General features: G+C 36.0%; 1 protein-coding gene across 1 annotated transcript in view; it reads left to right on the forward strand.

The window, feature by feature from the left end:
• PPP2R3B (protein phosphatase 2 regulatory subunit B''beta) overlaps nt 1–23,551 on the forward strand; it is a 44,596-nt gene extending 21,045 nt beyond the window's left edge. The window contains exons 2-13 of the mRNA XM_062487846.1: nt 7,182–7,367; nt 8,948–9,051; nt 9,572–9,674; nt 10,427–10,501; nt 14,072–14,158; nt 14,563–14,719; nt 16,081–16,129; nt 17,236–17,325; nt 18,006–18,181; nt 20,929–21,047; nt 21,132–21,238; nt 22,470–23,551. Of these exons, the coding sequence (XP_062343830.1) occupies nt 7,182–7,367; nt 8,948–9,051; nt 9,572–9,674; nt 10,427–10,501; nt 14,072–14,158; nt 14,563–14,719; nt 16,081–16,129; nt 17,236–17,325; nt 18,006–18,181; nt 20,929–21,047; nt 21,132–21,238; nt 22,470–22,614 (1,398 nt within the window). The 3' untranslated portion in view covers nt 22,615–23,551. The remainder of the gene's footprint in view (nt 1–7,181; nt 7,368–8,947; nt 9,052–9,571; nt 9,675–10,426; nt 10,502–14,071; nt 14,159–14,562; nt 14,720–16,080; nt 16,130–17,235; nt 17,326–18,005; nt 18,182–20,928; nt 21,048–21,131; nt 21,239–22,469) is intronic.
• Nucleotides 23,552–25,467: the final 1,916 nt, after the last annotated feature.

Raw genomic sequence — 25,467 nt, forward strand, 5'->3', positions numbered from 1 at the left:
ACAAGCTGAAGTCCAGGATAGAAGGAAACAACTGGGACTAAAATGGTTGTTGCCAGAGGAAAGACTTTTGCATATATATATATACCCTGGTGACTGGTTTAGCATGGGTTCATTCTCTGTAGATACCTCTCAGGGTTTGATCATGTTTTATATTTCTGTCTAAGCTATGCAGAATGAATCACAATCTTAGCATGGTTTTAAGCCTAATGTAATCTGATTTTAAGCAATACTGCCACAGTACTCCCTGATCTTCCTTATGTTAGCAGCAGAACCATGTTGCTTCTAAGTAGCACCAACTGTGTGAGATGGGATAAAGACAAATAGGGGGTTTTAATTTTGCTCTTTAACTGTCTTAGTGACCTGAGGCAATTCACCATATTGCTTCACTGTCACTAGTGAAGCAAGTAAATTCTATGTGGGCATGAGGGAAGGGGAAGATGCAGGTGTGCTGTGGTGTAGCTTACCTTATGCCATGCTGTAAAACTTCATTATTAAGATTTCATATAAACTTACTGTTTTCAAGTTGAATTGCAGTGCAATAATTTCATTTTGGAGTAATAGAATTTGGTGGGGGGAAGAACCCAGAAATTTTCAAGTTTTAAGTTGTCCAAGGATCATCTTTCACAGAGAAAAAAGTCCTGTTTAGAACATCAAGCTGAACAGGAAGTAGTACAATCAGTGAACTCTTGCAGTAAAAAATCTTATTGGTTTGGCTGGAAAGCTGCTAATGATGATGACACAGAAAGCAATAAAAACACATCACACTTCAACTTAAATAATTGTAAATGTAAGTAACAAGGTCAAGAAAGCTTATGTTACAGATTACATGTTTCTCTGGGCTTCTTCTAAGGAAAGTTCTAGTAGTAACCTTACTTTATGTATCCTGAAACAAATTTTTGAAGGCACATCAGCATGTTAAAGTATTTGATGTGTTAGAACAGGTTTTTCAAAACTGTTCTTTCCTCCAAATGAGAATGAACCCTTTTCTACATAATAGTAGTGCACGTATTTTATGTGATGTTTGAGATTTAAAGTCCATAAAACTACTGACAATGTAAATTATTTATCTAGAGGGAAGTGTTGACTTTCACTTTGCAGTCAATTAGATAGTAAGTTAAAAGAAACATTTCTGATTTTATTGCTCAGACTTAGATTAACAGCAGTAACAGAGCAGAGCGATGGGAAGGCTGGTCAGGTATTCCTTGTAAGCCTGCTTCCTGTTAACATTTTATTATATTTGCAGTTACTGTTTAACTGATCAGCTGTAACAGACCTTGTGTTCATAAGAACTCAGTGAATTTAATACAGGAAAGACTCATACAAAAAATTAATGTTACCCTTTGAATCTCCATGTTGGCTTCCATTTTCTGTTGTGTCAGGGAACCTCATGCAGTTACCTGTTTTCATTGTTAGGTGGTTCATGAGCTTTATATGTGAGTGGTTGCAGGAATGTTAGGGTTTAAAAGGCTAAATAGCATATCTCTGCAGAAAATCCTCTTACCTTATTATGCACTTTGGTTCATCCAGGTTTAGCATAACGCAGAATATATAAGAATAGGAGACCTATTCTGTTGAAGAACTAGATGAACTTACGTACTGCACATCATAAGCAATATTGCAACAAACCTTTTTTATTTTAAATTAATTTAAAATTACTAAGGAATTTAACTGATTTTTATCTGTTTGATAGGCAAAATCTCTTTATAGTATTTTCAGTATTTAATGCCTTTTTTAGTGGGGGAGATTGTGATGCATCACTCTAGTAAAATTCAAATGTGAAGTTGGCTGTGTAAATGTGAGGTAGAATTTTTTGGGGTCCTTTTTTGACCCTGTTGTGTGCATTCTGATGGCTTTTGTCTAGTATGGACATTATCATGGAAATGTCAAATACTATAGTAAGACCTGACTGCAAACTCTGTAAATATTTTTAAGTGTTTAGGGTTAGGCTTTTTTTCAGAGAAACAGGCAGGAAAAAAATGGTGTCATCAGTATTTCTGAATGAAGTTCCCTTATTCTGTAATACTGTCAAAACAATGTAAATGCCAATCAGCTCAATCCAGATAGAGATAGGACAAGGGGGAATGGTTTTAAACTAAAAAAAGATGAAAAATTCTTTACTATGAGACTGGTGAGGCACTGATACAGGCAACCCAGAGAAGCTGTGGATCCAACATCCCTGGAAGTGTTCAAGACCAGGTTGAGTGGGACCCAGGGCTGCCTGATCTAGTGGATGGCATCCCTGCCCACAGCAGGAGGGGTTGAAACTGCATGTCCCTTCCAACCAAGATCACATCTTAATCTCAAAGGTGTCTAAATGAGTACTGCATGCACAAATGTATTTACCTTGCTTCCTTTTCCAGCAAATCCTTTATAAGTGAGGCTTTACCCACTTGCATGTAAAGCATGTAAATCCACGTATTCAACCCCTTCATGGGGCTCAGTATTTCTGCTTGGCAGTTGCTACACGCAAATGTTAGAGCTAGACATTGGAGCACACATGATTAAAATATCTGAGAACAAGTCCCGCTTTCCTTGTAGTTTCAGAATATATCTTATAGGTGAATGATAGTATCATAACATCAGCTCTTATAATTAAGACAAGGAAATTTTTTTTCCTTTTAAAATTCCCACTGTCTTTATTTTTTGCTTATAACAAAATTAATTGCTGAATGCAATTCTTTGGGTGGTAGATGTAAGAAGACTGTCTAGCTTGAAGAATTCATTTCTCTATTTGGAATATGGTGTATCCATGTTCTCTGGTATATACTAATATATTACTGTATTGTAATTATAATGCTGATTTTATGCCATTATTATAAACAACTGCTGAAAGAATGGTTGGAAAAGGATCTGGAAAGTCGCAAAATTAATATTAGAAGTTTTGCCCTTTGAACAGTGATCTCAATGGGATAAAATCTTCCATTTCCTCTGCTGTAAAAATCAAGGCAAGTAAACATTGGGTAGCTATGGACATACAATTCTGTACGTAAAGAATGAAAACTGGTTGTGTATTAAAGGTTTTCTTGAGTTTTCCTATAGACAAACATCTTACAGAAGTTTGTTTACATTCCTTGAAAACTTCTTGTTTGCAGTAAGCCTCACTTCCCACCTGTTGTATAAAGCCTAAACTGCAGTGGCAACTTTGCAATACATTTACAGGTCCTAGGCTTCATATGTATTTTTTGCAAAGGTTAATGCTCCCTTCAGTCCTGACACTGCAGCACACATCTGTTTGAGTTATTTACAAGCTTATATGCTGTTTTCCTTAATTCCAAGCATGCTGTTGTTGGTACGCTTTCTCAGCAAGTTGCAGGGACAATCTTTACTGACCAAATGAGTCTCCTTTTTTTTTTTTTTTTTTTTTAGCTTAGTTTGCTGGTACAAGTTTGAAAACTTTTAACTTAAAACCACAGTAAAATGTAGATAACTTTCTAAATGTTAAATTGACCACTGAAATGGAGTAGTTGTACAAAAAGATGAATGAACTGTTCCTGCAGATTTTCCAGTCAAAGATTTGATGTTAGCAGATTTCTGGCAGGTCTTGTTAATGAAGGAAATCCCCAGTTAAAATTATACTTAATTTTAGAACAGCCTAATCTCACACAATTTGTGCATTTTAATTGTCTTGAAATAACAGAACTGACTCCTTCATCAGCTATGCAATATGTGCCTCTACGGAAGTAACTAGCACCTGAACAGAAGATGACGTTTTCAGAGCCCTTTCAGTATCACACATTCCTTCATTAGAGCACATACAGTACAGCAGCCTCATTTGTACCAGGACCCTTTTGGTTATTGAAATTCAGACAGAGAGAAGAATCTTTGGCCCTTCTCAGGAAGGTGAGAAGAGGGAGATGTAATATCAACTTTATAGTGCATTAGTTGGAGCTAATGGTTTTGGATGACATTCTTCTCACTTTGGTACAGTTCCTATCCCTGTGTTGACTGACATTAACAACACAATTCTATTGTCCCATTCCAAGTTGTTGGTGGCATTTTAGAAGCATTAGCATGCTCAGAACATCCATGTGGCAGATGCAGAGTGAGAGCTGTGCTCAGAGCTGCCTGCTGGATACCACAAGGAATGTTCAAGGGCATTTTTTTTTTTCGTGCCCTAGATGGTATTCTCACCAGATGCCTATATGTAGGCACCGAATAATTCTGACAGGAATTGTGATCATGCACTTGCTAATGCCTTTTTGATGCCTTTTTGTAGTTTCTTCTTTTGTCAGCTTTGAGAAACCAGCATGTAAAAATTGTCATCTTTCAGTATAGGGACAGTTAATTTGTCTTGCCATGACAGATTTGTAGTCTATTTGGTCTTAGAATTGAATGAATATTCTTATAGATTAAATATTATATATTTTACAATGAGTATGCTGAATTCAAATGCTTAAATATGTTTTCATCTTAGAAAAACCTTTTTCCTTCAACTATGTTTGTCATAAGTTCTGAATCAGTTGCTGAACTTCTTCCTTATAATCTTTCTCTTGTGAGCATCTTCCAGACTAGAAGATGAAAAATAAATAAAACTCCCTTATTGTATCATTCTTTTAAATAACTTGTGCTTGGAAAGATCTTATTTCAAATCCTGAATTGAGATTTCTGTTTGTGTTGAAGAACAGTTTTTAACCTGGACCAATGGAAATCATTTAATGTGTAACTGAGGTATCTAAATTAGTGGTTTCTGAAAAAATATAGTATCTAATAAAGGAATGGTTCTGATGATAGCTTTTCTTTTTCTCTTGGGATGTTTTCCAGTGTAGTTTTCCCTCTGCTTCTACCTTTCCTTTTAAAAGAAATTTTTCAGTTTGAGGCTCTAAATTTCCCTAGCTGTGGATTTTAAAAATGCCTTGCCTGTCTGTACTAAGCTTCCTTAAAATGCTGATCTACCTCATGTTATTTGCAACAAGAATGTTAGTAGTCTGTGATTGGCACTTTCCCTTTTCTCAGATGAGGCATTCCTCATCGGGCACCTCTGAAGAACTGGAACACCTGCTGCTTTATGGCCATTTGAGCTGCTCACAGGAGAGTGGTTGTTCACAGAATCACAGAATATTCTGGGGAATATTGGAAGGGACCCACAAGGAGCATCAAATCCAACTCTTAAATGAACGACCTGTACAGGGGTAATAACACCATGACCTTGGTGTTTTTAGCACCATGCTCTGACCAAGTGAGCTAATCTTATGTCAGTCCAGGCAGTTCTTCAAAATGGGGAGAAGGGGAATTAGGGTAACTGCAAGGGCTCTTGTAAGATACTAATGGGTAGAGCTGGGCTTTTTTTTTTTTTTTTTTTTTTTAATGAAACAAGGTGTTCACCCCATTAGACATTATTTGTTGCGCTGGAGATGATGTTACCTAGAGAATAAAATATTGCTGTATTTATACTTCCTAAAATTTTGGAAATCTGAAGTTGGAAGGGATTTTTGATACAGTAGCAGTCTTGTTTTAAGCTGCCTCATGAACTGAACTGCTAAATCAATAAGATATCAAAAGTTGTTACTTACAGGATTCTTAGAAAGTGACAGACATTGACTCCTGGTGCCACAGATTCAAGGTAACTTTTTCCTCTGTGAAGCTGTGGACTGGAGTTCTGGCTCAAATGCAGAGGAGGGGAAGGAAAGGTTCATTCAGGTGCCTTTTTCTTTTTTTTTTTTTTTCTTTTTTTTTTTTCTTTTTTCTTTTTTTTCTTTTTTTTCTTTTTTCTTTTTTTTTTTCTTTTTTTTTTCTTTTTTTTTCTCTTTTCTCTTTTCTCTTTTCTCTTTTCTCTTTTCTCTTTTCTCTTTTCTCTTTTCTCTTTTCTCTTTTCTCTTTTCTCTTTTCTCTTTTTTCTTTTTTCTTTTTTCTTTTTTCTTTTTTCTTTTTTCTTTTTTCTTTTTTCTTTTTTCTTTTTTCTTTTTTCTTTTTTCTTTTTTCTTTTTTCTTTTTTCTTTTTTCTTTTTTCTTTTTTCTTTTTTCTTTTTTCTTTTTTCTTTTTTCTTTTTTCTTTTTTCTTTTTTCTTTTTTCTTTTTTCTTTTTTCTTTTTTCTTTTTTTTTCTCCCCCCTCTTTTTTTTTCCCCCCCCTTTTGTTTCAGGTTCCTGGGCTGGAACTCTGCAAGTTAAAATCTGTTGACCATAAGCATCTAGTTCTTCCACTCACATAAGGAAGGAATTTAATTGTGGTAGGAGATCTGGGTATCTTTACAGGCATTTTGGCAAAGGTGATAAGGAGTAAAACAAGTGTTAGGGTTTTGGAGGAGTTTTGGGTCTATTTTCCCCAAATTCTGGTTGAAAATGAGAGATTAGATGCAGGATTTTGAACACATCCCTCACGAAGACAAGTCACCCTATAGTAATGATTTTACATTTGAATAGTAGTGTTGTGAATAAGGACTTTAATTTGGTTTAATTGCTAAGTTTGAGTTGTCTCCTAACTCTGTGGTTACTTTGCCTATTATCTTTCTTTCTCTGTCCTATTTGAAATCCTTTTGGAAACTGAGTACAAGGTAAATTCTTCTTTACTGAACCTAAATGCTTTAAAATAAATTTCTCTTGTTACAGGTCACTTGGGAAGTTTTTTAGTAATAGTGTATCACAATTCTTGAGAAACAGATTTCTAAGCTCTCATTTCATAATTCTGTGTACTTTAACTAAAAAAATCCCTCTGCAGGCATTGTTTACTACCTTTATACAGTCTGATTTTTTTTTTTTTTAGGGTAAAAAATACCCTAACTTATTAACCATAACTTAATTAAATTGGTTGGTGGCTTTTAACGATGTTATTATATTTATTTCAAAAACTTGAAGCTGTAAAACTAGAAGTATTTCAAAAGCAAATTCTTTCATAATGCCTGTTAATATAGAGGTTGAAAGATTTTTTTCTGAAATAGATAATAGAGCCTGAGTAATTTAGGTGTTCCAAGAAGCTGTCCCGTGTATCAGTCTTGAAACGTGATATGTTGACGACTGAAGTTGTTTTCATTAGATATTTAACTTCTTAGAAGTCTTTCTAAGTGACCATTTTTGGAAATACTCAGTTTTCTGATGTGCTCTTATTGTGTAGTATTTTGTTCAATTTCTAATCTGAAGTCTTTTTGAAGGTGTGTTAAAACATAGAATACCAAGAGATTTAAGTCATCTGTGGAGGACTATGCGATTTCATGGCACTTGACTGTCAAATGTATATTTATCTATTTAGGTTCAAGCAAAGAAGGAAGAAACTTTGCCACCATCACATAGTCAAAACATTCCAACTTTTTATTTTCCTCGAGGATGTCCTAAGGAAAAAGTGAATATAGATGCTGTGATTGCCAAAATTGAAAACACTTTTTCTGAATTTCCAAATGAGAGGGCAACATTAGAAGACATGGGTAAGGTTGCAAAGGTGAGAATTTGCTGGCCATCTTCTTTGCATGCTGTATTCCTATGGAAAGGAAAGATGAGTTTTATGTGCTTGGTTTTGTTGTATTGTGTGTTTCCATCTCTCACACATTAGTATTTAATGATATTCTACATTGTTAATAGCACAGTTATGTGGAACTTTCTTCATGACCTTAAATGACCTTATAAAAAGAAACAAAACATTAAACCAAAACTTTGAACTATGTTTTTTGCTGCATAAACAACCAAATACTAAAAACCACATGTATGCTGTTCTCCATTCCATACTGACCAAGAGACTTAAGACAAAAGCATTGCTAATATGTTTTGTTTTCAGATGTTCACACAGGTCGGGGTTCTTTTCTCATTCTGCTGAACCTCTGTTGTGAACACACTGGTAAAGACAGAATGGTTTGGTAGCTTGAGATGGTGGCTCTCAAGTTATTCCTGAAGAGCTAATTTAGAGTTATGGCAGAGTGACAAAATACTCAGCTTAGAAAGCAGCAAGTGTAAGTTTAAAGACGACAAGTTAGTTAAAATAAACTTAAACTTCTATTTTGTTATATTGAATCCATGCTTGAAATCTCACTTCAAGTCATGGTCTTGGTAGTGATCTCAGGTTCTCATCTATGTTCCTGTCACTTTGTCCAGAGTCTAGAAAATAGAAACTGTTCACAAGAGCAGAGCTGGGGTTTTGCCTCACCAAAATGTTTTTACTGCTGAGCTGAATGATATGATTCCACAGCTCCTTCCAACATAGAAGTGAGGAGGTAGGGAAGAGACACTTCTCTCTCAGCAAGGAAGATGAAAGGGTCACATATAATTCAGTGATGAAAGACCACTTCCTGAGTAATGCTGTCTGAAGACAGTCTTCATCAAAACCCCTTTTAAAAATTTTTTGAAAGACTAGTTAAACTACTGCATGAGAGGTAATTGCACTTTTGCTCCAGTGACCTTACCCATCTTGCAGTATTCAGTCTTTTTGGTGATCCTTGGGGATTTCAGCATTGCCTGGCTGTGGACACTTGGACCTTAGTTGCATTTGTTTGCATTGGAGTTGGAAATGTGTAACTCTTGAGTACCCTAAAGCAAGATACTCCTGCTCAGGGCAAGCTGGCCTGCTACTTAAAATTGGATAGAGGATGTGCCATGCACCTGCAAGGATGCAGATGAGTTGAGCCCTCCTCTGAGCCAGACAAATGTCAATTTGCTGCAGTTCAGAAGGTCTGTAAGTGTGCTGTCTTGAGCTTAGCTTAAAGATATCCAGCTCTTGAGCGGAGCTTAAGATGGACTCTGTTCAGCTACTTGGAGCATGGACAGACAGACATGTGGTTCATTGCATTAGTCTATTAGGAATGCTACAAGTTATCCTGCGTTTTGCTCTCCACTTTTGGATTTCAGCCTAAAGCAGTTGCTTTAAATGGATTGTTTCAGAAGGTGAAGCTGGTTTCAGAAACAGTTTTTAGGAAAATCTCTTCCCTAAGGCTTTCTTCTTAACACTTGTAATTTTTGAAGGATCTATAAGTAAGAGTAGCCCTCAGATAAGCAATCAATAAACTGACTTGGTGTATACTTTAATTGTAGGCTTGTGAATGCCCACTTTACTGGAAGGGTCCTTTGTTTTATTGTGCTGGAGGTGAACGAACAGGATATGTATCAGTTCATAAATTTGTTGCAATGTGGCGGAAGTAAGTAGTTCATTTTTTTTCATTGAAATGTGATATTTTAAGCTCTGATTGTGATCTTGTCTGTAAAGGGGACTAAAACGTTTTCCCATAATCAACCATTGTCAGCAAACTTGTACATGGGAAAATGTAACTAAATAATACTTTAATATAAACAAATCTTCCTTTACAGGGTTTATAGATTTTAAAATGTTTGGTAAATGACTGACAGTTCATGAGAAAAATTAAAACCATGACCCTTATTTGTAGATGCCAGTTCTGGACAAAATGCTTTTTATTTCTAGTTCTTCTCTAATTTTAACTTTAAATTGTCCGTTCATGTATTTGATTATGTGGTGTATCCACCTCCTTTAACATAAATTTGAGAGACAGTACTGCTTTAAGTTCACTTGGAGCATGGTTTGACATTTGTAATGAACTTTTAAATAAATATTGTTTCACAGGCCTTGCTCTCAGTTGCCTGCATGAGGTAGCATGAGTAATTTTCTGTGTTAAATATTAAATGGAAATATGTACTTTTCAGAGTACTTCAGACCTGCTATGATGATGCTGCAAAGTTTGTTCACCTTCTGATGAACCCTGGATGTAACTACTTGGTGCAAGAAGACTTCATTCCTTTTTTACAAGTAAATTGCAACTGAAACTATTTCTAGGAACACCACAAAATGATGAACTGGCAAAGGCCAGAGTTGTTTGAACTAAACATACTTTTCCATGGCCATCATGAAAGTTTACTGATAATATTTAGTCCATCTTAGTGGACTTTGCATTGTCCACTAAGATGTTAGGGAGTGACTTGCTTTACACTTAATTATTTTGTTTAAGGTGAGATCTTTTTTAAGAACCATGGTAAGATATAAAATCAATCATAGGAATAGTACATGTATTGCAATCTTTTGTGCTTCAGAAGATGGTTAAAGTTGTTTAAGTCAGGCTAGCCTTTTGGAGGGCAAAGGAGAAGTGGGAATTCAAAGTTTAGTAAATCTTTGTTGGAAGAGCAGTGAACACCACCTATAGAAATGACTGAATTAAACCTAAATTGACTTTACTGAATCACAGCTACAGAATTACAAGCTATGACACTCAGCAGTCAAAATCCTTAGCCTGTCTAAAATGTAGGAAAAAATCCTGTAATATTTCTAAAACATAGGAAAGCTTTTGTTGATCTAATTTATTTGAGAGATTTTATTTTTAAAAAGGTTTGTAGTGTTATTGTCTGAAGCCTTGGTGAAAACAAAGTTATCAGTGATGATTGTGGTAGTTAATTTGAACTGTTTTGTTTAAGGAAGCAGGTGTGCTATTCATTGCTAATTGTCTTATATGGTCACCAATGAATACTCCTTGGGATATTGTTATTCCACTTTTTTTTTTTTTGTAGGATGTGGTGAATAGTCATCCAGGCCTTTCATTTTTAAAAGAAGCATCTGAATTCCATTCTCGGTATATTACAACAGTAAGTGATTTGTATCTGGAAAAGCTGTTTTTTTGTTAACTAAGAAAATCAAAATTGAAATTAGTCAATGTGTCTAGGCATCTTTGTCCCTTGAGAAGAGTAGAGTAGGCTGTCAGTCTTCATTTCTACATAACTAGAAATCTTGTGGAAAAAGTCCTTTTTAAGCTTGATAGTTCTTAACATTTGTAAGGAATTGCTGAATTTAATACTAGTAAGAGAAGCCTTGAACTGTGATAGTGTTGGATAAGTTAATGAACATTAAATGAAGAGCAGGCTGTTATCTTAAGCACTAGATTGTGGCTGTAGACTGCATTCTTTAGAGTCCTAATCTTAGTCTGGGCTTAATGAAATGAAATCTTGAAAGAAACATCTATATTAATATGATTATGTTCAGTATTAAGTGAAATAATGATAATATTGAAGCTGCTTGCCACTTTTGTCTCTGGGGATTTTTCTTCCAAGGAAGGTTTTATGCATGAGAAGTTTCATTTCTGTCTTCCCAGGGTTATGTGACTGAAGTATTTGTTCTGTACACAAGGGAAAAATCAGTGATATTAAATTTTCTCAACTGTAGACTAGACAGTTGATTTCACTGAAGTCTCCAAAGATTAACATTCTTCAAAATGACATTCAGTTCACTTTCTTGGTGCATGTGAGAACTATCTTAATGAATATTCTCCAACAAAAAAAACATGCAGCATTGACCATCTTTTATTCATTTTATATGTTGGCCCAGATGAAAATTGTGAAGGTTTTTTTTTAAGAGCATTTGGGCTTTGTTTGTTACATCCTTTTTACAGAGACCTGTTGGCTTATCAAATATGTCCTGCTGCATTACGTTTTGCTTCTTTTTATAATGATTACCTGAGCTGACAGGACTTTGTTGTCAGTTGTGATTGAAGGAATTGTTCTGCTTGTGAGTTGTTTTGCTTCTTAATGGATTCCTGGTTGTATCAAAGCCTGCTCTGGTTAAAATTGTGAAAGCTTGCTGCCTGTCCTGTAAAACAGTAGGAAAGAAAAGGTCCTGCCATTTCCAGTTACTTTTCTTTGGAGGAACAGCTTATTTGAGTAGGTCTGAGTCTAGCAATATTGAATAAATTAGTACTGGAAGTATTTTATGAACTAGTCTTCAACAGAAATTGGCATTTAATCAAAAAATTGGTGTTAAATCAAAAAGTAAACTAGTATGAAAATATCAACAGTATTTGGAATGCTATTCTGCAGATTAAGAAATGGCAGGAGCCCTCTGCCTTTTTCTTGTCATATTTTAGGATGGCGTAACTTTTCACAGAATCACAAAATATTGAGTTGGAAGGGACCCACAAGGATCGAGTCCAAATCTTAAGTGAATGATCCATATAGGGATCAAACACACAACCTTGGCATTATTTGCACCATACTTTGACCAATGGAGCTTGTTACAGTCGTCTAAAATTCTGTCCTGCAAGTGATTATTAATAATAATAGATTATTTTGCCTGATGAAAGAAGCTATTTCATTCCTGTGTTCAGTTAGTTTAACCTTGCTACATGAAGTTTTATCTAAAGGATGCCTGCAGTTGCAAACCACGAGCCATTCTTCTGCTGAGTTTTTGTATATGCCTACATATGTATGTGTGCATGCATTTACATTACATACATCTCTTTAACACGTGTTGTGAAAGCCATGAAAGCAATCTGTTCTGTCTACCAAGATATGGTATAGGTTTGTTGGTCAGTCTAGTGGTCAGGTTATTTCAGCCCTATCTTGGCCATATGTAACTAAGTTAGAAATGTTTGCTGTGACAAATGAGAATGCATTTATTCTGCCAGGATGTTAGGTGCATACCTGAACTTTGAGTTCTTGAAATTGTAGTCTCTGTATTGCACCATTTCTTTTCCCATCTGAAAAAGCAGTCTGCAGAATAGTAAAGGCAATTCTCTGATAATTTGCTTATACTCTGCATCAGTTGACTTCAGAAAACAGTTTAAGTCTGTTCCCAGTTGTCTTTACCAAACATTCAATTTTGTTTTTATTTTTAGACCCGTTAAATGTATAACAGATGAGATAATGACATGCAGATGGATTAAGTTGCAAAGCTAAGGCAAAAACCTTTTTAGAAAAAATTGCTTTGTAGTATAAGCCAAAAATGGGCCTTCCTTAAACTCACAATTAGAATTAAGTTAATTAAGTTTCAGAAGCAGGATAAATCTATTCTTCTGTCTGGAGTCATTAAACCAGCTGTTCTCGTTCGAAGTAAGAACTGAGGAGCTTGCTGCTCTACAGTTCAAGCTTTCTTTCAAAACTTCATCAGTACATTACTCCTCTACTTGTAATTTTAAAATGATTGCTTAATTTAAACTATTGATTTACTGCAATTCAAGTCTGAAGTGATGAAAGTTTATGCTGTAGTTGGGAGGACATGTTAATTGCAGAAATGGGGTTTCCTAAAGATATGGGGATTTTAGTTAGTAACTGCTCTCTTGCAAATGAAACCCTACATGTGCAATACTGAGTCTTGCCAGTTAGCAAGTATAATCAATCACCAGTTGAGCACCTACAGTTTATAATATGCTTGAGTTTTTTTGTCTCTGGTTTTTTGTTTGGTTGGTTTTTTGTTTGTTTAGTGGTGAAGGACTGACTTGAAATGTACATCTGGTTGTCTTAAGTGAAACTAATTGAGGTGAGTAATGAATTCAGTTAAGTAGCAGAGAAAACATATTATAGTCTTATTTCAAGTCTTTAGTTTGTAAACTAAACAAAATAAAATTACACTGAATAAATGAGTTGTCAAAAATAGCCATAGAACTATTAATTTGGAAACGACCTGTAAGATCACTGAGTTGATGTACATGTAAAATTTATTTAAACAAAAGTGTTGGGTGCTCAGCTGGATGCATTTGTTTCTGGTTCTAGTATCAGTCATGGAACAGTATCTAGTCATCTTTCTTGCATGGATTTTTTTTTTTTTTCTTCACTTAGAAAATATTAATGCACTGCTTTTAACGGGATTATTTTTCAAGGAACTTCCAAATAGAATGGCGTTAAATGGGAATAAACATTCTCTTTGCACCTGCAGGAAATATTTGTCAGATGTACATTTGTTCTGTCTGTAGCCTTCAGAAGTAGCAGCATCTGCTGTACTCTGATCCTTAAACAGTCCCAATTCTATTTCTGTAAATTCTATTATGAAGGAAAACAGACTTATAGCAAATGCCAGTCTTTAAATCTGAAGTAATAAGATATATGGGGTTCATTAGATTATATCCTGTAGATCTGGAAGACTTGAGGTAGTGAAATCACTAATATACATATTTTGGATAGCATATGAGTATTCTGCAGCATTACTGACTGAGAGAGAGGTATTGCAGCATTGAAATAAAACTTACCTCGATGAGTTGAGATGTAGATTTAGAAATGGTTTGGATAGTGGATAATATGACACAAGAAAAGTTCTAACTAATGAGAAAACAGAAATAGGAGAAAGATGGAGGTCTCCAATGCACGTGTACTAAAACATCTTTGAGAAATATTAGGACAAGTATTTGATTACCATAGCTAAAGTTTTTTTCCATTGTATCCTTCTTGCAGGTCATACAGAGAATATTTTATACAGTAAATAGGTCCTGGTCTGGGAAAATAACTTGTAATGAGCTCAGGAAAAGTAACTTTTTGCAGGTACGTAGTATCTAAAATTTTGCAAGAAGGATATTTCTAGAAGTTTTAAAACTGCATTATTTAAAGGCTTAAGGGAGTAACATAAATTACATTTATTCCTTTTCCAAAAAGTAATGAAGACTATGTTTAAATGTAAGTTGTTGTATCTAGGGCTGTATATATTTACATGTATACATGTAAATGTGTGTAGCAGAAGTTGGTCTCAGATCTACTCATTCTTCTGTGAATGCATTAATTTTCTTCTGTGTATGTTCAGTTTGGCTGTCACACTGTATGGTGTGCATTGTCCCTGAAAACAAAAATTGTTCCACTATTATAGCATTAGATACTAACTTGGTTATGAGAACTCAATAAGTGTCTTACAAACTCTTTTTAATGTGTTTTGTTTATCCTTCTGATAATAGAATGTGGCATTATTGGAAGAGGAACCTGATATTAACCAGCTGACAGAGTACTTCTCATATGAACATTTTTATGTTATCTATTGCAAATTTTGGGAGTTGGATACCGACCATGACCTCTATATTGATCGGAAGGATTTAGCACGACATAATGATTATGGTATGACAAATGAAGCACCTTTGTTTACATGTATTAAATTACCTGTAAACTTTGAGCTGAGGAATTGGTTTAATGCCAAGGCCGGTTTCATGATTCTGTTGGTGTAGCTGGTCCTGCTGACTTAGTGAACTAAAGCAGGACAAGTCATCTGTGATGCTGCTTTGTATCTACAAATACCACATTTGAGGAAAAATCTGAATTTGAATTCTGATCTTGACATAGAAGTAAATATCACTTAAGTGTTGGTGTATTATAAATGGTTTTATTTGGCAATTTTGGGTTGTTATCTTGGACACAATCCATTTTACTGGTATTATTCAAGTAGCATTTATTTTATGGCAAGGTAGAAAATTTAACTTTTCTTTTTTGGAATGAGTAGAAAAGACAAACATACCTTCATGTACGTGGCTTATTTTGGAACTTTGCTAACTCAGCTTCAGTGTGTTTTGGTTTAATACTATTTAGCACTAGTTAGCAGGTTTACATTTGCTGCATGTATAATATGCAATGACCCTGATTCTGTAGTCCTGCATGCTTGTTCCTATTTTAAATATTCTGGTAGCTTGTATGGAACTTTTGGGGCTCTTTTTAGATGCCTTGTGTCCATCTTAATAGTGTCCCTTTCAGGACGGAAAGCTTACTTTAGCTCAAAGTGATTATGGAGTATTATCCGATGTTAAAAAGGTTAAAACACTATTCTGATTGCTTCTGAAAATTTGCCTGCTAAAGTTTGACTATGCTTTAGGACAGTGAGAAAGGAAAACTGTTTTCATTTGAGTGGACGCTCTATTAAGTTAATGCGTTTTAGAAGGAAAGCACAACTAATATAGTGCCACCTGCAATTTAATTTTGCAAATTCATAAGGATAAATTGAATATCCTTTACAAAGGTAGTGCTCAGTTCAGACATGTCTCTAAAATCCCTGAAATGCTTTCAAGATAGAAGCATGGGTCAAAACCATGTCAAAAATAGACCCCTGTCAGAATCAGTAAAGTATGTTTATTATGTGTGATTGCACCAGTTCTGTCTTGGCTCTTTGCCAAGGTCATGTGAAACTTAATGCCACTGGAAAACATGGTTTGCTTGTCAAAGAACTAGGAAATGCACCTTTATTATTCAGCCAATTTTATTATTGTATTGCGATTTTATTGCTATTTCTGCAGTAAGTTTGAATTCAGAGTTGGGTGGTTGTAGTTTTGCTTTGGAGACTTTAAGTGATCCTCTCTAAAAGGACTCAAAGGGATTAATGAGCACTACACTTGATCTGTGTATATGAGAGTTCCAGTAAACTCTTCAACAACACAATACACAGAAAAAATAACTTGCATAGAGCTGACACTGTTTCAAACCTTTCTTCACAGCGATTTCAAATAGGATGATAGAGCGCATCTTCTCAGGAGCAGTAACAAGGTACTTATTTTGTATGCTGATCTAAATACAATTTAATTTTTGCTTGTTTAACTGTGTAGTATTCCAGGGAAAAAAGATGGCTCCCCCTCACAAAGGAGCAGTCAGTTGCAGGATTTAGTATAGTAGTTTATACTCTAGTAGTATTAGTGTGGTCTTGGAACCTTTGGCACAGTTCAAGTTCCTCACTCTCTTTGCCCATATGAACATTGGCCACTGGATATCGTATGACTTAGCAGGACTGGGAATGAAGAAGGAAGAAATGTTAGTATCATTCTTTTTCCATCCCTCAAACCTGTAAAATGTTCAAGGAGAACTGAGCTTTTAAGTACTAATTGAAAAATCAATGCCTATTGCATCAATAAATTTACAAAAATGCCTCCAGTTAATTCACATTTTTTGACAGTCATTCTTCATTCCCTGCCTTGGTATTTACTTCCTCTTCTGTATTTATGGCATTTTATTAATTTTTGAAATGTTTCCTAGCACACTATCTGAGATAGAAAACAACTGATAAACAGAAATAAAATCAGAAATGAGACTTAGCAGACACATGTCTAGAGCTCACTCCTTTATGAGTTTCTTGGGCAAGACAAAACATATACCAAATTTTCCCAGCCATCTTGAAGATAAAACAGCAAAATATGAATTTCATTACTGAAATGTAATATGTCTAGGAACTGCCTATCTGACTTTTTACCAGACAGGTTGACTATGTGCAACTTATTTGGTTGCTGCAGTTATAAAACTAGAAACAATTAAGTTCTTGCCATGCACACTTACTTCTTAAATATTTGTTTTGTTTTTTGTCTTCATATTTTCATTCCAAGACTTTTTGAATGAAAACTTTTTGAGCTAGTGGAGTTCTGTAAAGCTTACAAGTTCTCATCACTTCTACCTGAATAGAAATTCTGGAAAGCTTGTACTTGTATATATCATCAATAATCATTTGAGATGGCTCTTCTGTTAACAGTTATGCACTTTATGAACACTGGATCATTTAAGAGTAAGCAGTTAATACCAGCAAGGAAAACAATCATTAATTTTGGTTAATAAAAGCCAGGTGTTCTAAAATAATTTTTCTATCTTTCTGCTCATTGGCCTTCAAGAGGTAGAAAAGCACAAAAAGATGGGAAGATTAGTTACGCTGATTTTGTCTGGTTTTTGATATCTGAAGAGGACAAGAAAACACCAACTAGGTAAGAATTAATTTGTTTCAGCAAAAATAAAGACTAACTTGGTTTTTCCAGCCCTTAAATGGGGACCACTGATGAACAGCTGCAAGTCTAATGGAAGAAGCTAAACTATTACAACATGAGTGGAAAACTGGCCCAGTTCTTTGCAGCATCTTTGTTTATCGGTGTCTACTGTTGTTGTAGCTGTAGAAGTCTATTTTAGTGACTTTTAAGAGGCTAATTCAATGTAATTGTTTCATAAATTGTGTGTGGCCTATTTATTAACAGAGAGATATATTAAGGGCGTTGCTGCTGTTTCATGATGCCGGGGCCTTTGGGAAGCTGTGCAGCTACTAATTAGCTGTATGGTACTGATAAGAAACCATCATGTGACGTGTCACTAGTTTGTTCAGTATGGGAACTTGCCCAAAATACTGAAGGTTTCGTGTACAATTCAATTTCTCATTGTCACCCTTGATTTTTTTTTTTATGTTAAAACCATGCGTTTTAGTTGTCTTCACACCATTAACAAATGTTTTCAAATGCAATAATGAATGGCATAGCAAATACCAGCAACTCTTGCCACGGGAAGTGGTGTTTAATGACTTTTTAAGTCTAGTTTTACCTTTGAAACAGGAAGGAAACATGAATTCTTGAAATTCTGTAACAAGTTTGTCTCTTTGGTGTTAATGACTGAATTTCAGCATTGAATACTGGTTCCGCTGCATGGATCTTGATGGGGATGGTGCTTTGTCTATGTATGAATTGGAATATTTTTATGAAGAACAGTGCCAAAAATTAGATAACATGGCCATAGAACCTTTGCCATTTGAAGACTGTCTGTGCCAGATGCTGGATCTTGTAAAGCCACAACATGAAGGTAATAAACTCCTTTTCCATCTATAACTTCTGTTTCTCTGGCTTTAGGAGTTAGTGCAGCCTTAATGGCACTCGGTTGTTCATACAAATAGAATGCCTTGAGGTTGTCTTTTCACTGAAGTCTGTTAAAGCTTAATAATCGATCAGTCTTCCAACAGCAGGAAGGCATTCTTTCCATACTAAAATTCATTATGCTGCTTTAAAATTCCTTGTCAACTTTCATTTTGTGCTTATAGCCACACTTAGTCTTAAGTAAAACCTTCGCACTATCTAGCTGTGGTGAGGCTCTCAGGAAAACCTCTTGATGGTTCACCCATTTCTCACTTCTTCCAGTGCTCATTTAATTGAATTTCTCTGGAGGGAACAGTTTCTAAACAGTGCTGGTCTCTTAGATCAGAATTGACTTATTTTACATTAGAGGCCTAATCTGCCCTTAGGAAATTCATGCCACAGGGCTTAAAATTAAAGGCTTAGAATAATAACCTGTTCTGAGTTTTTGCCTAGTTTTTACACCCATTTGAACTTTCCCAGACCTGCATTCTACTGTCCTGCATTTGACGTTGTATCATCTTTAGCTGATAGGAACTTCAGTTTACATTTTGCACCAGAAAAAACCTTAAGAAATGAGCATGATGCTCTATACAATTATGGTTAGACAACCAGTTAGTCAGTGCTTATTGCCCACTTTCTTTCTAGTATTAAGAATATTTAAATTACAAGAAACTTAATATTTTAAGACATTTGTCATTTATGGAGATGTGATTTTTTTTTTTTTTGCATGCTGAGAGAATTGAAGTTACTCAAAAGACGAATGTAAGGCTTGATACTCTTATTTAAACAAGTTAAAATGGATTTGCTTTGACAACACATCTCTAAAGGCAGATTAAAAAATTGTAAATGAAAAAGGAATATGAAGTGTGATTCATCTGATAGCTCAATCCCTGATATCAGTGGAATGAAGACTAACATTGTGTAATGGATGGGGGCTAGGGGCATTTAAAATGAAGTGAGGCAGGCTTTGAGAAGCACGTTTAAATTAAACAGTTGCTCACAATCACCTCCTGAGTTCAGTAGTTCCCTTCCAGTACTGAAAGGCATTTATAATAATACTTCTGTTCTGCATTTAAAATGAAACAAGACTGATGTATCTCCTCTATGTCATGAGCATGATAAAAGAAGGCTACTGAACAACCAAGATGAGTTATTCAGGGCAACAAAAATTAAAACCAGTTGAGAAGGGTTGATTTTTGGTTTTTAGTAAAAAACTGAATTATGTTTAAAAAGTGGATCACAAAAAAAATCTGTTTTTCCAGTACAAAAAACTGGCAGTGTAAACTGATGTTTCACTTTGTCGCTTTAAAGCAAAAGACGACACTTGCATAAAGTTATGGCTAAACTGTGATACAGTTTCTACAGAGTGCTCTGTGTACAAAAAAGCAAACTTTAATTTCTGGATACCTGAATTAATTACTTAAATTTTACTCCTGTTTTGTTGGTGTTTGAGAGACAGTGGTAGGCATCTACATGAGTGTTAAGTGTCCAAGCTCCCATTGCAATAAATGGAAACTGGAGAGCAAATCAATGAACCAAATATAGAGAGTCTAACTTAAACTGGGAGCTTATGTAACTAGGATCCAAATAATTTGCTTGGTTGTGGAGAGCTGCTGCTCTCCACAAACTTGAAATGGCACAGTGCATCAGACATCTGTGTGGGTCTGACAGATATGGCACAGGTGCCACAGGGGATTTGTGTTGTTCTGAAGCACCAGCTACAAGCCAGGCAGAACTCACTGGGGCCCTTCATGGCAGATGCAAGCATGGCAGCCAGGTACAAAGGGATTTGGATTTTGCTTCCCTGGGATGTCCTTGAGTTAGATTTTGTTAGAGGCTGGGACAGTATGCTGAGGAAATACTGTTCCAAGTCTGGCTTTTAGTGAACTCTTCCACAACCTCTTTAGTTAGCTCCTATTTGATTAACAATGGAAAATTGTCTGTATTCCAGGTGAATCAATAAAGGGGAGTTTGAAGGAAAGTCATCTGTCTTCCCTTGTGTATCTCATATTTTTTAGCCTTTCTGCAGAAGCTTCAATATTCAGCTTTGAAATAGGGTAACATTTCTGAGCAACCTGACAAACACTTCTAATGCTTAACACATCCATTGATCTGAGTCTTTAAAGTATCATACTAAAAATCAAACAGAACACCTCTGAGCATTCAGCTTTCCTCTCAAGCAGTAAATATTGATCAGACTGGACAAGTGTGGCAACCCTTACTGTATGAAAAATTCATCTGTATGAAGCATAGTCACACACTGTCATCTGTCATACATTTGTCTCTTCAAGTCAGGGAAGGGTTGCTGCCATAGGAGGTTCCTACCTGCTACCCAAGCACTCCGGGAAGGAATGGCTAACTCAGGAGACTTCTATCTGTTGAGGGAGCTTAAACTAATATCTTAAATTACATTTAATAGCTAAGGGAGGTAGACTGCATCTCACACTGACATACTGACAGGCTGTGGGATATGACAACCACAGCAAGGAAAAAAAACTGAACCATTTGAAAGTTTTGTACATTTCAAAGGACACATCTCTAGGTGTCTATTTCATCTGTTTGCATCTCTCCCATTGCATTGAGGATCAGTGGCAAGTGTTGTTGAGCAGTGATGATTGAGTAATGATCATGTACCTTTTGATTCCTCCACTTTCAAGAAAAGAACTTCAGCTCTAATTCTCATAATCTTCTTTACAGGAAAAATTACTCTGCATGATTTAAAGCGATGTAAGTTGACAAATGTGTTCTTTGATACTTTTTTCAACATTGAAAAATACCTTGACCATGAACAGAAGGATCAGTTTTCTATGTTGCGGGTGAGTATGAAGCTTTAAAAGTCTTTATAGCTATGTGCTTAGCAATTAATACTGTTTTGTGTAACATGCAACATGATTGTTTAGGACGGTGAAGGTGAAAGTCAAGAGGTGTCTGACTGGGAGAAATATGCTGCTGAAGAGTATGATATCTTGGTAGCAGAAGAGGCAGCAAGTGACCAGTGGAACGATGGGTAAGAATGCAGCAAGACAGTTGATATGAATCCTCTCTACTGAAGTAGAGCCTCACCACCACTATCTTTCATTTAAAAAAGTATAAACACATTCATCTTAAAAATATGTAATTAATGGTGTATGAGACTACCAAGTACATGTGTGAGCTAAAACTCTTGTTATAGAATATACATCTCTTTTTGCAAGCCCTTGTTTTTAAATTTGTAACTTAGTGAATGGAACCCTAGATAACTTTTGTTTTCTGTTTATACCAAGGGTGAACTCATGGGAAAAACCCAAAGTGCTGCTCTATTTTAGTATTCATAGTGGGTTCTTTGTATTTATTCTTCCCTATGCCTTTCTCTGAAAGGAACACACAATGCCTTGTAAAGCAGTTTTAAAGGACAGGAACTGCGGTATCTAAAGCTCATTCTCTGCAGAGTCCTGTTAAGTAGATGAGGAAAAAACGTGATGAAATTCATTAGTGCTTGGGAAGACATGCATGAACCTTAGTCACCCTAACCCAGGGAATGGTCAGTTTTGTAATTGCTACCATAAATCTCCACAGAGACTTTGTGGATTTTATAAAGCTATGAATTATGGATTGATCCCACCTGAAGTGTTGAAGCTAACCTTTTTTGAATATCAGACTTCACTGGCTTGCTTTAGTTAAATTTCATTATCCATCTATTCCTCTGCATCAGCAGCAGGTGGTTATCAATAATTTCTGGGTTAACAGCTGGATTTTGCTTTCCAGCATCTGCTTAAAAGCACAGTTGCCTTCGCTTCCCAGTGCACATGCACTTGTCAGTAAGACCCTCAATCCAGTACTCCTTCTCTTTAATCGTACCTACTGCAGCTGTATTTCATTCTTACCAACTGAGCCTCCTTTCAGCTTTCTTGAAAAGAACTTGAGAGGTTTCTGCCCAGTACTTGATTTTGCATTTGATTATTTCCTAGCCTCTTAAGTACTCCACTGGAGCAGTGTTTCAGTATGTGTTTTGAATCCTTTCAGTAGAACTGTGTTTCATACTGGAAAGTTCAGCATGTTGGCAGGAGATTAAGCTAACTTAAATTCAGGGAATTATTATGAGACCCTGGTGCTGTTCAGGTTATGTTTCTTTATTATAAAATATTGGGAAGTATGTTCTTCCTGCAACTGCCTTACTAGTGTTCCAATATTTAGGCACTCCCTGGCATAGTTAGACTCTTTCATTTTCTTTTTATATTTTTTTTTCTGTCTGCTTCTAGGTATGAAGCAGAACTGAATCCTGTAGACCACCAGAAGGCCAGTGTTCTGAAGTATCAAATGGAGAAAAGACCATTTTTTGAAATGCCTTCCCATTTGGCTGATGTAGACTTTGATGAATATGACTATGATGAGGATTTTGAGTAGAGGTTACTTATGGTCAGCACTTGCAGAAGGGAAGGGACAGTCTGCAGCAGGTCTGCTACACACTGATATGTTTCAGTGGTGTTTGTTTCCAGGAAGTCAGCTTAGTTTTGTGCTAAAAATATCTAATCACTACACTACCTTTTAAGTAAAAGAAGTGCATTTATATGGAATGATGAGACTTTTGTATTTATTCAACAGTTTATTGTTTGTAAAATAGATTAAAATATTTATTTATAGATGTTGCATAATTCCTTTTTGGAATAATAACAATATTTGACTTAAGAGAAAAGTAATCTACTGTTTTTAAGAGAACTGTGTAAGTCTCTTGAAGTTGATGTGTGGTGCACTGACTATCTCCATCTCACCTGTGAACAGGTATTTCTGTCCTGGTATGGGAGGTAAGGAGACAATTTACACCTGCAGTGTGCTCATGCTCTCCTAAAACCTCTTTTAGGTTTCATGCCTTAGCAAGGAAGAGACATGACAATGAGTGACCAGTTCTGCACTCATTTACAAGCAGAGTTTTGTATGACAGGCTGTGCATATTAGTAAAATACACTAAAGTCAACCCCTAAGACAAGTTGTTTTTCTTTTCTGTGTAGTCCTTGTTTGCCCCAACTTTAATTTTGCATGCCCTTTTAAACTTCAGTCTTTTCGTTTTCATGTTAATCATAAAAAAGATTATTTAACAAAGAAGTCTGAGTGTTCATACTTGATCCAAAATGGGTGTGTTAATTCATGCAGAAGGAACCAATTTTTTTAAAATCCTTTGTATAAATGTTACTTGATCAGTGATGTGCACTAATTTGTTGTGGGCATTCAGTGCTTTTGTCTGTCCTCCCCTTTGCTTGTTTGCTATTGACACATTCCATGGATATTCATCAGTGTCACAGCAGCTTGAAATTGTTGCCTCACTCTTAACTGTTAAGCAGGTTTTGTTGGGGAAAAATGTACAAAAAGATGTAAGTTATATTTTTGGTTGCAGTGTAGATCTTTTAAAATGTTTAAAAAACATGTTTGTATTTTCAAATAAAGATTTTCATACATGTACTTAAACACGTTCTAATTTTTATATATTGCACACAATTCATCTTACTATTAAAGAACCATTCATCATAGGCTGGGTTACACTGGTATGCAGGCTGGTTGGGTAACTACAACAAGCTGCATATGCAAAGCAAACAGCTTCTAGCAGGCTTTTCTTCATCCAAAAGAGTATTTGCTGAGCAGCTGAGAGAAACCTGTTGTGCTCAATTCCTTACACCAGCTCCTGCACGAACTTACACCTGTGTATCAAGAAACGCATCGCTGAAGTGCTGGTGAACCTTACTGAGGGAAACTAAAGTAACTTTAATGCCATTTGAAGGATTTTTGGTTAATTATTCCAGTTTTAATAGAGACTTACCAATGTCAAATTTCTCTGGGGTTGGCTAGATATATTTCACTAACTGCCCCTTTTTTGGGGCTTCTAAACAGTAAATACATGCAGAGCATTTCTGTTAAATTCTGTTCCCTCAGGGAAAGGATGACCAACTGGTCTTCCAGAAGATGATGCTGAACACTGCAAGAGATACTTTCTCCTACCCTAAAACCCTTCCTACAAAGGGGGCTTGTAACTGGGCAGCAAACAGCCCCAGGCTTTCCCAGCATGCAGTGACACATCTGTCACACAACACATATGGTATAGGGTCAATCTCTTCTGCAGAGCCTGTACCTGTATTTGCTACTTTGTGTTTCATGAAGTACCTGCTAAATCCTGCTCTATATTATACTTTGTCTAACCAAGTCCCTAATTTTCTAAGTAGAATATATCCTGCTCTTATTGTAGAAGCCCTTTATCTTATGAGAATTGCCTCTGGAGGGTAATTCACATTCCTAGCCCACTGCTACAAAAAATTAAAGCGTCCATATGCTTAATGTGGTTCCAGGTAGAACTGTTGTCCTAGACAAGCTCTGTTCTAACTACCTGGTCAGTGCTTAAGCCTAGATCCACAAATCATCCACAGCTGGATGAAGGAAACCAGTCCAGGTAGGGGAGTTACTGATGGACTCATAGAGGAATCTTAGAACCACTTTATCTGGAGAGTGGTACCTCCCTTGTGTCGGCCTGCACACCCAACGATCAAAAGGAAAATCATGAATTCACTGTGGCCACTTCAGTGTACCCAATAACAGGGCAAGAGTCATGGCTTTCACTTCCCTTTTCATAGGAACTCCCTGCTCAGCCTGTGGAATAAATACAAGTGCAAAGGCCAACACACATTGCTGCCATTGTTTTTCCAGACACAGTGTGGAAGTATCACACATTCAGTACTAATGGGTAGCAATAGTTCTGTAGTTTATTTTACACAATTACAAACCAAAATATATAGATATATATATATATAAAAAATAAAGCTGCTATGGTTACTGAAATGTACAATTCCAGGGAGCAGTGTGCAAGGTCGGTGAAAGCAGCCTGCACTCCCTAGCCTACTGCCACTGAAACACTCTTGAGTGAAGATCATTTGCAAATTCTTAATGAAAAAAAAAAACCTTATTTTTGAATGGCCATATTTACAGTCTATTTACATTGTCTTTCCAGGCTATTTCCAAGTAAAAACCACATGATCACTGTATGAAAAGGACTTCTTCCAGAGGAAAACAGTCAGATGCTCCACTGTTTCTTTCTTTGTTACTTTGAAGCCAAGTTTCCCAGGAACATGTCCCAGTGCTTACTTGACCTCAAACCACATTTCTCTAAGCGATGCAATTCAGAAATACTTACAGATGATTGATCAGGGTTTTCCATGTTACAGGCAGGAAATGGCACTTGCCATTACCCAGCAGCTCCCAGTGTTCACAGTTGAGCCA

The sequence above is a fragment of the Cinclus cinclus genome, chromosome 2 (genome assembly GCF_963662255.1).
Source record: "Cinclus cinclus chromosome 2, bCinCin1.1, whole genome shotgun sequence".
In the NCBI taxonomy this organism is placed as follows: Eukaryota; Metazoa; Chordata; class Aves; order Passeriformes; family Cinclidae; genus Cinclus; species Cinclus cinclus.